At 36.1% G+C, this 13,536-nt stretch overlaps 1 protein-coding gene across 1 annotated transcript in view; it reads left to right on the top strand.

Moving 5' to 3' along the window:
• LOC150081534 (tubby-related protein 4-like) overlaps positions 1 to 13,536 on the top strand; it is a 223,528-nt gene that overhangs the window by 88,374 nt on the left and 121,618 nt on the right. Inside the window, exon 6 of the mRNA XM_090380059.1 lies at positions 5,872 to 6,020. Within this exon, the coding sequence (XP_090236185.1) occupies positions 5,872 to 6,020 (149 nt within the window). The remainder of the gene's footprint in view (positions 1 to 5,871; positions 6,021 to 13,536) is intronic.

Raw genomic sequence — 13,536 nt, 5'->3', positions numbered from 1 at the left:
GAACCAAAATATTATGACCACTTATGTAATATGATGTTGATCCTTCACGTGCAGCCAAAACAGCTCATACCTGGCGAGGCATGGATGCTACAAGATTTCTAAATGTGTCTTGTGGTATGTGGTACCAGCAGATTCGTTAACTCCTGGAAGGCCTGTGGTTGAGATGCCACAGATCGGAGTTGCTGTTCCAACACATACCACAGATGCTCAATGGAATTGATGTCTGGGGGAATTTGGAGGCCAGGGCAATACCTGAAAGTCTTCCTCATGTTCTGTGAACCAGTCTCGAACAATCCGGGCGGTGTGGCATGGCACATTATCCTTCTGAAAGGTGGCACCGCCAGAGGGGAAGACCGTTACCATGAAAGGGTGTCCCTGGTCAGCAATGATGTTTAGGTAGGTGGTAGATGTCAGAGTGCCCTGCACATAGATGACTGGACCCAGGGCATCCCAGCAGAACATTGCCCAAAGCACGATGCCACCACCACCGGCTTGTTTTTGTCCCACAGTGCATCCAGGTGCCATCACTTCCCCAGGTAAAGACACATACATACCTGGCCATCCACAAGGTGCAACAGGAAATGTGATTCATAAGCCCAGACGACCTTCTTCCAATCATTCAAGGTCCAGTTTCGATGCTCGTAGGCAATTGTAGGCGTTGTCGACTGTGAATCATGGCTAGCATGGGCACTCGTAGCAGCCTGCGGCTTTGCAGCCTCATTTTCAGCAGGGTTTGTTGTATTATGTGTTGTGACATATTACTCCTGTGACCAGCATTCCAATTACCGGCGAATTGCACCACAGTTGCCCTTCTGTTTGCCGCATACCATTCGGGAGAACCTTTGCTCACCTCGAGCATCGGTGAGCCGTGGTCGCCCAACACCTTGCTGGTGGTTCATGGGATTTCCCTTCTCAGACCACTTTTGGTAGGTACTAACAACGGCTGACCGTGAGCATCCCACCAGCCATGTCGTTTTGGAAATGCTCTGACCCGATCGTCTAGCCATTTCAATTTGACCTTTGTCAAACTCGCTTAAGTCCGCTGCCTTTCTCATCTGAAGAACAAAAGTAACACTGATTAACGGAGCTCAGTATCAGGTGTTTTTTATATAGTGTCCCAACCCGCAGCATGCGCCGTAGTTCACCTGCAGTTGCTTCAATTCGCATAACGACTTGCTGGTCATAATGTTTTGGCTCATCGGTGTGTATATATATAGACAAATGTACTTGATCAGGTATTGAGTAGTGTTGCTCAAGTGTAATTACAATGGAATAAATTGAGAATGCCTGCAAGGTAAAAGAAAGTACCTGAAATTAAATGAAATTAAGATTAACTTAAAAATAATATAAAAATATTTTTATGTTATTTTTAAGTTAATCTTAATTTCATTTAATTTCAGGTACTTTCTTTTACCTTGCAGGCATTCTCAATTTATTCCATTGTAATTACACTTGAGCCACACTACTCAATACACTGATCAAATAAATTTGTCTGTATTTCATTATGGTTGCTGGGTATTTCTGCAATAATACTAGTAGTGTTCCGGATCCATAATCCGACTAAATGAATTAATAACTTTTTCGTTCTTTTTTAGACGTTCGGTTTTATCAATACATCCTATTATTTTTATATTTATTAAAATATATATATATGGTATGAAGAAAATGTGAAGAAGATTTTTTGTTTAATCCTATCGAATCTGCAGTATACATGAAGTGAATTCAATGAAATGGATAAGAAATATGGTAGGATGAAGTGACCAAGTAAGGTGTGAAAGAGAGACAGATAGTTGGCCAAAAAATTAAAATAAGATATGAAAATGCGACCAAAATAAAACTACTTTGCAGTGTTTTTGAGACCAAAGCTGCACAGATCAGATATCAGCAACTACAAAAATATACACAGTAATAATATGGAACAAGAAATAGAATATATGCATTTTCAAGCACACAGCTTTGCAATATGTACATAACAATACTAGCACACATTAATAACACTGACATTAGAACTAAGCAAGAAGAATTATTTATGTTGAAATTGAAAACATTATACCCATATGGACTGAATAATAAATTCAACCATAAAATTATTAATAATAACATAGCACACTGTTGTATATATGACAAATTGAATAGTTAAATTCTACAGCAAACTCCATAAACGTTCTAAAAAATCTAAGAAATCTAACAGTAAAAATAAACCAAAATTAGGCAATTTTGACGCAACCCTTAAAGATTGGGACAAAAAATAACATAATATACAATATACAGGGTGTCTCAAAAATATTGGTACAAATGTTTAGGGGAGGTAGGTAACATCTAAAGGAATGCGAATCGCATAGGAACCCATAACTGGAAACGTCATCTGAAAGTAGTAGCAGAGGCACAAGAAGCAGAAATGACACAAGACAGTAATTAATGGCAAACATTTATTTGACATAATATTAACAATGGAGTACGAGATGGATGCATTTCATGATGTTACAACAGATGCTTGAAGGTTCCAGATGCCTCCGTAGCCAGGTGGGAAGGAGCAGCAGTGCGTAGCACACGCTTCTTGATTAGACCGGGATTCGAGCCTGTCACCACCAAATACGGAGGAAGCAGAAAGGTCAGGGAATGACCACCGCATATCTCGGAGCAATATGGCCTTAGTTGCTAATGCTTCTAAAAACCAAATAACAAATAACAGCTTGAAGGTTCCACCATGAGACGCAATGCATGTGTGACACCGATGCAGCATGGATTGGTGGACACGGTCGAACGCACCTGGAGTTTCTTTGACAGTAGCAGCAGCGCAGACGAGTCTCGCCATGAGATCCATTTCCATCTCCACAGGCGAGTCATACACGATAGATTTGAGGGCCACCCACAGAAAGAAATCAAAGCTCGATAAATCAGGTGAATAGGTCCAAATTTATGTGAAATGTTACCAACAGAGATGTAAACCACTACAATAAAATTAAACAAACAATATACCAAAAATAGACTGACCATTACCCCTCCCCCCCCCCATCTCAACAGAGGACTACAAGGCCAATAATGGTCAGGGAATCGCTGCATTTCGATCGCTAAAAAAATCGCCGCAAAGGTGAGTTCGGGTGGCGGACTGATCTTTCGATCGACTCGCCTTTGCGTCGATTTGTCTAGCAATCGAAATGCAGCAATTCCCTGACCATTATTGGCCTTGTGGTCCTCTGTTGAGATGGGACATAATGGTCAGTATATTTTTGGTTCATTTTTGTTTTATTTTATTGTAGTGGTTTACATCTCTATTGGTGATATTTCTCATAAATTTGGACCTGGTGCACGTCAGAGGGGGTGCCGTTAAATTTCTATTTAATCGGCTTTCGAAATTTAATGAATTATTATTTTATTATCCTTACATTTAGATGTTCTAAATTATCTTAGAGAGTTGCTGCTGCAATATTTTTACTCTTGTTACCCATCTCTTCCCTCTCTGTTGGTTTGATAGTTATGTTTAATTTTGACTATTTTCGCTCGTCTTGCCGCTGCTGGCATTATTTTTAATTCTTATTCTAATTTATTTTTATGATTATATTTCAAGCATCATGTAGAAGAATATGCTTTTTGCTGCCTCTAATGTTTGCTGTACATTTTTATTTTATTTTTATTATGAAAGATTCAGTTTTCAACTATTTTAAATGTTATTCAAATATATATATATATATATATATATATATATATATATATATTCTGGATGAAAAGTAAACTGGCTAAACATTGTAAAATGCAAATACTATAAATCTTCTGCCAATACAGGAAATGTTTGGCAGAACCTGATTATATTGTATTTAGTATTTATGTACAGTATAATTACTGCCCATGTCCTTGTGGTATAATTTATTGTTAGAAAGAATGCCTGTCTGCATTAGTTAAACTGGTTTATTTTGAAAAAATTTAAGTGAACATTAAAAGGTAAATTATGTTTCAGTGACTCTGTACTTGATCAATGATTAATAATTAAAATATTTAACAATTCAATGATATCTGCATTGCATATATCATCAATTGTTAAATATTATTCCATCTTGTTGATTCTCAAAAATACAAAGGAACTACTTAAATAAGAAAGTTCTTACTTAATCTGTCCTGCTGTCTGACTACTTCTTTATATTGTAAATTTTTAATCACTAATGAAAGTCTACAGGATTGTATAGAAGCATATGATTTATCTTCAATTAAATTTTTTGAAGAATAAAAAAGTTAAACTCCTACTGTAAGATAATCAGCATCTTGAAAGGTGTAAAAATGGGCAGGAATAGATGCATGAAAATTTGCTTTCAATTATAGAGTAATTCTGGTGTTGGTGAAGTGGGTAATCTGAATAAATTTAAGAAAAAATTATACGAATTATTAGAAGGAAGGGATGGACAGATTGAAATGGTATTTTTTCCCCCCCTTCTCTTTTGCCAGTGCTATATAAGTTTGCTTCTTTGTATCATTTACCACTACTAATACTGATTGTGTGGAAAGAAGTTTAGTTTAGATAGCCACTTTAATAATTTCTGCAGTTTTATTTAGTAGTATTCTTTGATAGTTTTTATTTGAAACACTGGATTACACCTTTTTCAAGTGGCTGAAGAGCACACTGATAGCACAAAAGCCATTCACTTTGCAATGAGGGTACAGTTATCTGCAACCAGTAAAATTTTTCTATTCCCCTTGCTCATCTTGCAAACTGTCTCTGATCTAGATTTTTGATGACTTGTATAGTTGGCAATGTCTTCAAACCTTTAAAACCTGAAGACTTTTTGGCTTTCCCAGTGATTAGAGAGGAAGCTTCACTGTGCTAGGAGAATGGTGATCCATTGTTTTGCTTCCCCCCTCCTTTTCTTTTCCCACCACCACATTTCTTACCTTTTAAATTTTAGTGTTTTTAAAAGATTTCCTTATACTGGGAATGCCTTTGCACACATCATCATTTCATTAACCATTGCATGAGTACCTTTTCAAGCTCCAGATACGTCACCTTTCATGATCCAACCTGGTGCAGCAGATTCCTTTAAGCTTTTAGTCTTTTTTTTTATCTTTTAGAATGGTGAACAGTATACTTTTAGGAATGCCAAGCTGTTTAGAGATGTGGCCTTAGAACATACACCATTATCTACAGCCTGTAAAATCTTAATTTTGTCTGCGATTGGCATATCAGTAAACATATGTATCAATAGACATATCTGTGTAATGAAATGAACTTCTAATTGAAGTTAATTTCATTGTGGCAATGAGTGCAGGTATTGCCAACAAGCGATATCTCAGTCACCCTGCAAGTTTGTCATAGCTTCAATAAATTAGCATTCTTTTATTTTGAAATGCAAATATGGAAAAAAAAAATAAGGTAAAAAAACAGTGTGGAAACTTTTTGTCATTACAGAGAATTTTTTTGTCTTTCAAGGTTATTAGAATGTATTTAGTACTGTTTGTGGGTTGAAAGCAGAAGATACTTGTTGACATTAGATTTGAATTTCTGTAGATTCTAATTTTTGGGAAATGCATGTGAAAAAAGGTCATTTGGAGAACAGAAATAGAAGTGATAAATGAAGAAAGGTTGGTTCTGGTATTTTGGGATTGGATAGTGAGTGTGTGCTGAATCACTAGGACGTTATTATGTATTATGAAGGAGGGAATATCAGCCATCTCAGCTGATGCAAGATAAGGAGATATTATTGTCCTTTATATATAATAATCTTAATTCAAAATTTAATTGCTTGTAAGATACACTAGCTCCATTAATTAAATTGTTGAGGCTGTGCACTTGAGAAGCTGACTTTATGTATTATTTTATAGCTTTATTGAATAGTCAAGTATTGAAATTTTTTTTTTTTTTTTTTTTCACTCCAAAAATTTTAGAGATGAAAATTGAGTGGTCTAATAGTGGAGAATTGTTAGCTGTGTCAGGAATCACCCCATCATCTGAAAATGGAATCTATATTAATCGCATCCATTTTTATACTGAAACAGGGAATTTGCGGCTTATTGTTCCAGTACCTTATATACAAGTACGTAATAAATGTCAGTTTTATGTTGGTAATTACATTTTAACAACTATGTTTTCTTCTTTTATTACATTGTAGTTTGTTGCATTTTTAGCTTCTGTTTTTTTTTTACATATGCTCACATTGGGTCATGGTACAATGAGCATTGCATTTTTGAGAAATTTGTAAATTCCAGTATGCAACTGATTTCTGTTTTCTCTTTTTTAATTTACATTAATAGTGTTATTTTTTATGCTCATTGCTGTAAGTCATTGTGGGATGCTCTGAACAGTGGAAATAAATTATTTTTCTTAAATTTTCTTCCTGCAAGGAAGGAAAACCAACATAGAATAGATGCAAAGTTTTTTCTTTTCATGGTCTGAACTTGACAGAATCTATTGTAGAGATGGAATACACTTTAATAAAGAAAAGAAAAAAAAAAAAAGTACATTATTACAGGTAGAATGTCCAAACCCACCCCCCCCCTCTAAAAACCAGAATGACCCAAAATAATTTTTAAGATGCAAACCTTGCTCTCCAGATAACACTGATGAATTGGTTCTCTGAATATGGTTATATTAAAATAAAGCTAAACAAAATTTAATTTAATACTTTTGAAAATTCCATTTAAAGTGCTGTAAGTAAATGTATCATTTGTCTTAGTCGTGATAGAAAGTTTGCTAGCACCAAATGAAGTTGAGAGTTTACCAAATTTATTTTATTTTTTTAATTTTTTGAAAAGTTGCAACGGTATATCCATGTTTATATGCATTTGCATGTAAACACAGCTGCACTGTTGTACTCATTGCCACTAAAATGACAACACCTAAGTGATATTCATGACATTTATCTGATTATTCCTCTTTTACCAGTCTTTAATAATTGTTGACAGAGAAGATGGCGATTATTAAAAATTAATATCAATTTGTTGGCGATTATTAAAAATTAATATCAATTATATCAATATCAATTAATAAAAATTAATTTTTAAAGCAAGTAAATGCAAAGAATGACAGTCCTGCATTGCCAATAGAATTGAAGTTTACAAAAATATATGAACCAAAATAATGCCCTCCTTTGTTAACAATTTAGTAACATGAACTATCAAGGAAATCTCTTCTCCTGTGTTTTTTATGGCCATGTCATAATCAACACACAAGACAGTTGTCAGATAAATTGACACATTTGCATTATGTGCTTGAAGATTGTTATCCAGAATACCTTTATCCAGAATATATATATATATATATATATATATTTTTTTTTTTTTTTTTTTTTTGTATTGCTTTCAAGGCAACTGAAGATGCTCCAATAGTTGCAGCAGTGCTTTCCTGCAGCTGCCATAGCAGTGGAAAAGTGTTGTATTGATCACATTAAGTAGAAGTGAATCTAAAAATAGTAAAAAATAATCATCTTGACCAATTAAAAAAATTCCAATGCTATATTTTATTTGTTTATTTTTGCCTTATTATTATAGTGTAATATTACTGGATTGATTTTGTAGGTGATCACATCAGTAAGTTTATGGGCCAAGTTTCTTGTTTCAAATTTTGATCAGTAGCCTAAGGGATAAAAGAATTAATAAAAATAAATAATGTAGTTAATAAAAATAATCAGATAAAAACCTTTATCAGAAAATGAAAGCCATACTGCCAATGCATTCTCCTTTTATCTGTGCCTGAATTTTGACATTTTGTTTTGGTAGATTTATTAACCAAAAATCAGCAATTTCCAGGTCCCAAGGTTTTTATTTCAAATGTTATGATTGTGTAGTTTTCCTTAAAAATGAAATAAATATGCATTTTATGAAAAGAATAATTTCCTTTCTTTATTCAACAAACACTGTTATTATTAGAGTCAACTCTTTTGACATGTATATACATATTTTATTTAATCATTGTAATAAACACATTTAAAAAACTAACTTCTCGATACAGTGACCACTAAGAGGCATTTGTAAAAGGTTTATATTTTTTAATTCAGTTTTCATTAAGAGTCCAGAAAAGAGTCAGACAATGAGTATAATTAATATTAACTGTCCTTTGTCGAATAAAATTGTACTGCTCCTAATATGCAAGGTGGTGCTATTTCTTAAATTGCTAAAGTTTAAAAGGGTTACATCCCCTTTGAGAAAAATGCACACTTTGCATTGGTTCATCAGAGTTGATGATCCAATATGTTAATGTAGTATTACTATAATATAAAAAATATAGTAATAAAAATATTATATATATTTATTGATATAATTAAAACTATTATGCCTTTAAAATTATTTCAGTACTAGACACGTATTATAGTAATAATCTATAATACGTGCTCTAGCTAAACTATAGATTGTGTTCATGTACTAGCATGTCTAATGCACCAATTACTTATAGGCAACTAAGGGTAATAGTGAAGAAGGGCAAGCGGTATTTTAAAACTAACATTAGCACGGTACCTCATGGGCAGGAGCAGCAGTGCGTAGCACATGCTTCTTGATTAGACCGGGGTTCGAGCCCGTAACCACCAAATACGGAGGATGCGGAAAGGTCAGGGAATGACCACTGCATATCCCCGGAGCAATATGGCCTTAGTTGCTAATGCTCCTAAAAACCAAATAACAAACAATATACAAGTGACAGTAATCAATAATAAACTATCTATTTCTAGGATCCATGTTCCAGTTTAACAGGTGTTTATTAATAGATACAGAATTTTTTAGGAAAGTACAGGTAGTTCTCGACTTTGAGTTAATTCGTTCCTGGCGCATGCTCATAAAGCAGGAATTTATTTCCCATAGACATAATGGTAAAAATAGGGGTTACGTTATCAACAATGAAATTAGTTAGCTAATTAGTTTGTTTAAACAATGATGGATTTATCCAAAGAAATGAAAACGTAGCCTTTAAAATCAAGCAAATTGTAATAATAAATTATTTATGACAAATGTTTATTCTTCATCATCATCAACTAAATGCACACTCATTGATCACTCATTATTGGCATGGCACTCATTGGTTTGTTGCACAAGGAGTTGGCTTCTTCAGAAATGCTTCAAGAGGCTTTTATTTCCAAGATAATCTCCTCTTTTCTTTATAAATTTCAATCATGCATAAGCATTTTTTAACAGAATGCACAAATTGCAACTAACACGATTTTCACGGAGTAACAAGTTTACGAAGCTTAAAAAAAAAAAGGAATGAAGTGAAGATTCTGAAAATTTATTTGTTTTTTATACGATTGAACATTTCAGTAAAGGGCAAACACATTTCACCATAATAATAACATAAAAACCCACACAATTCCAGCTATTGGTATTTTCACAAATGCAATAACATTGAGTTTACTACCCGTTTATAATTGCTTGCAGTAACAGAAAAGCCAAATAAACTGGAAAGTGCAAATTGTTTTTATTGTTTTATGGTTGTGACTTCCAGAAATGTGCTTTAGAAAAATATCGCAAAGCCATTCAAAATTGGTTCTTATAACATATGATAACGTTGAAAATGTAATGTGTTTAATGATTTGAATTGGTAACTAATACAATTTACACTTCAAAAATGACCTTTTAGGGAGTTATATAGCGAAAATTTGAACTTCCGAAGTCGTGCAATGAATTACGAAAAAGCAATGTGTTATTGGATTCACATTACGGTATTTTCGCAATATGATGGTAACGGATTAATATAGTAAAGCAGGGTACACTGTATTGTATAGCTACGCGTGTGGTTGGAAATGTGCTATTTATGAATTCCGCATTTCTAACCACGCATTCATTTTTTGCAATTAATGTTCATATTTTTGATTTTGTTGATACTTGGGGGAAAAAAAAAAAATCGTGAAACCGGGGACTTGTAAAGCGAAAACTGCCTGTATGGTGAATTTTATCAACCGAGGAGTTAATTTAGTTGTAAAATAATGGAGTTAATCTATATGGTAACTGTAAATAATAGACCATTGGTCCAACAGATAGTGGCACAATTAATGAAAATCATAGAATTAACCTGAAGATATCTTTACCATTGTGTGGTTGAATAAAAAAAAGACCATGTGCATTTACTGTCTTGCTGTTATACTTATGTAGGAGACCAGCGGAATTACTTAACAAGTACAGGTCACTGTTGAAAAAAAGTCGTGAAGTAGGGTTGAATTTGAAAGTGTCTGCAATTCTGCCCAGACACGATAGGAGGGAGTATATGATGAGAGCCTTGTTGATCAATTCAGCCCTGGAAAGATTGTGCAAGGCTCAAGGGGTAGAATTTTTTTCAGCCTGGAATGTACTTGTTAACAGGAGAGATTGCTTCTACAGGGATGGGATACACTTAGAAAGGGTGCAAGAATATTTGCTGATGCTATCGAGGCAGTGTTAGGTTGGTCGGAAAACTGCTAGCTTGGGGGGAGACAAAGACTAATAGATTAACAGTAGCCACTGGCAGAGGTGAAAGAGATTCTTGCACTGCTTCTATTGGAATGAGCAGAAGCCTGAAAAACAAGATGCAGGATATTTCAGAGACTGCTGGAAGTCATTGCGGTACAAGTAAACACATGGGTTGTGTTAGGGTAGCTAAGAATAGAAACAGGTGCATGTATACTTGCATGTACACCAATGCTAGGAGTTTAGTAAATAGATTTGATGAATTTGAGGTATTGCTCGAAACATCAAAGGCAGATATTGTTGGGATATCAGAGACGTGGTGTCACACAGATATAAATAAAAAATAAATAAATTTTCTGTTTATACTCCGGGACGACCAAACGGTCAGAGGAGTTCACAAGATAGACAGAATACAAGAAACAGCACCGTATTCAATAGTCACGGGCTTGAACCCCGGTCACTCAAGGCATGTGTACTTATGCACCCGCGCGCCTGACCACTAGGCTACGGCGGCCTTTTGTATAAGGAATGCAGAACTGGAATTTGGGGAGTACAACGTCTACAGAAAGGATACACTGGATAGGAAGGGAGGAGGGGTTATGCTATTAGTTAAGAAATACATAAAATCCAAGGAAGCGAAGCCAGTCGACATCGATGGACACGGCAGTGTCGAGTCAGTTTGGTGTGACATAGGCATAGGTAAATCAAAATTGAGAGTAGGAGTGTGCTATAGGCCTAATGACTCTGATGAGTATAATAAGATACTGTACAGGGAAATAGAATGGGCCAGTAAATCAGAGAGTCTTATAACGGGGGATTTTAATTTCCCAGATATTGACTGGAATTTGTGGGTTGGTCACTCGCACACTAGCAAGGCTTTTGTGGATTTATTGGATGATTGTTTTCTACACCAGCATGTTCGGGAGGCAACTAGAGGGAGTAATACTCTTGATCTGATTATCAGTAGTGATTCTTCATGCATTAGGAATCTGCAGATAAAGGAACCACTGGGTGGCAGTGATCACAGTGTGCTGAAGTGGCATTTACTCAAGGAGGTAACTACATCAGAGGTAAAGGGAAGGGTTTTTGTTTTCGTAAAGGCGACTATGATGGTCTGAGACAGTATTTAAATTCTATACAGTGGGACCAACTGATGATGTTACCAACAGCAAATTCAAAATGGGAAGCATTCAAGGAACTAATCTTGGAAACTACCAGGCTTTACATACCAACCAAGAAATATTGTTCAAGGTTCAGGCCTAAATGGTTATCAGATGAACTAATGAGACATATGGCAGAGAAGAAAAATGCATGGGATACATACAAATTAATGGGTGACATGGAAGCCTATGATAGATATAAGTTGGTCTGTAACCGAGTCACAAAGGAGATTAGGCAGGCAAAGGCAGATTATGAGAAATCCTTGGCAGAGGATGCAAAGAAAAACAGAAAAGAGTTCTTTACCTATTTAAACTTAAGAAGGAAAGGGATGAATCAGATTGGTCCACTGGATGTTGATGGTTCAACAGTTGAGGATGCTGCTCAGGTGGCTAACAATCTAAACGAGTATTTTGCATCTACATTCACACATGAGGAGTTATTCAGGAAGGGGAATGTCGTAGGTGAAGTAAACATTGACAGTGAGCTAGATGATTTTCTAATAACTGAGAGAAAAGTGGAGGAGAAATTTTTGAGGATAAACATAAAAAAGGCACCTGGGGTGGATGGGATCTATCCAGTTATATTAAAGGAGGCAGCAAAGGAAGTAAGCAAACCCCTAGCCATAATTATGAGAGCTTCTTTGGACTCCGGGGAGGTACCCATAGACTGGAGATGTGCAAATGTAACCCCAATTCACAAAGGAGGATCAAAGGCTGACACAAGTAATTATAGACCTGTTAGTTTAACTTCGGTTCCAGGAAAATTAATGGAGGCACTGGTTAAAGAAGCATTGCAGGATCATCTGGACAAGAATTCAGTTATAGCTCGGACACAGCATGGTTTTGTTAAGGGCCGGTCTTGTCTGACCAATTTGATTGGATACTATGATGTAGTCACAAAAGAACTGGATGCAAGGAATAACTTTGATATTATATATTTGGATCTTAGAAAGGCTTTTGATACTGTTGCGCATGGAAGACTGCTGCACAAATTGGAGAAGTGTGGCATTGGAGGCAAATTGCTGCTATGGATAAAGGGATGGTTGAGTGGCAGAAGACAGAGAGTGGTAATCAATGGACACTGCTCAACGTGGACTAATGTTATTAGTGGAGTTCCTCAGGGTTCAGTGTTGGGTCCATTGTTGTTTTCTGTATTTATAAATGATATTGATGATGGTGTATCAGGCTTAATGTCCAAGTTTGTAGACGATACAAAGGTTGGCAGGGTTGTTAAGGACACTACTGATGCTATGCTGCTGCAACAGGATCTGGAAAGGTTGAGCAGATGGGCTGAGAGGTGGCAAATGAAGTTTAACATTGACAAATGTAAAGTACTACATATGGGAAACAGTAACCCCAGATCAACGTATCAACTCTGTGGTACTACGCTGACAGTGGTAGAGAATGAAAAGGACCTGGGGGTAATTGTGCAGGCAGATATGAAGTTTTCTGAGCAGTGCAGACGAGCTGCAAGAGTAGCTCATGGTGTCTTGTCAATGATATACAGGAATTTTTCTAGCAGGGACAGGGATGTGATCATTCCCTTGTATATGGCATTGGTCAGGCCACACCTTGAGTACTGTATACAGGTTTGGAGGCCTCATTTCAAGAAGGATGTAGAGCTGCTGGAACGAGTACAGAGAAGGGTTATTTGTTGTTATTTGGTTTTTAGGAGCATTAGCAACTAAGGCCATATTGCTCCGGGATATGCGGTGGTCATTCCCTGAATGACCTTTCCGCATCCTCCGTATTTGGCGGTGACGGGCTCGAACCCCGGTCTAATCAAGAAGCGTATGCTAAGCACTGCTGCTCCTTCCCACCTGGCTACGGAGGCGCCACAGAGAAGGGCAACAAGATTAGTGAAAGGAACAAAGGGTTGCTCTTACGAAGAAAGGCTTAAGTTTTGCAAATTACGGAGCCTGGAGACTAGGCATCGGCGAGGTGATCTGATAGAGGTGTATAAGGCTTTGAATGGCTTGAGCATGTTCAATGCCGATGAGATTCTTCCTCTTGCTCAGAATAA

Source organism: Mastigoproctus giganteus, chromosome 8, assembly GCF_048544385.1.
Source record: "Mastigoproctus giganteus isolate SK-2022 chromosome 8, ASM4854438v1, whole genome shotgun sequence".
Taxonomy (NCBI): Eukaryota; Metazoa; Arthropoda; class Arachnida; order Uropygi; family Thelyphonidae; genus Mastigoproctus; species Mastigoproctus giganteus.
The sequence above is the reverse complement of the archived record's forward strand: the minus strand, read 5'-3'. Positions and strand labels throughout refer to the sequence as shown.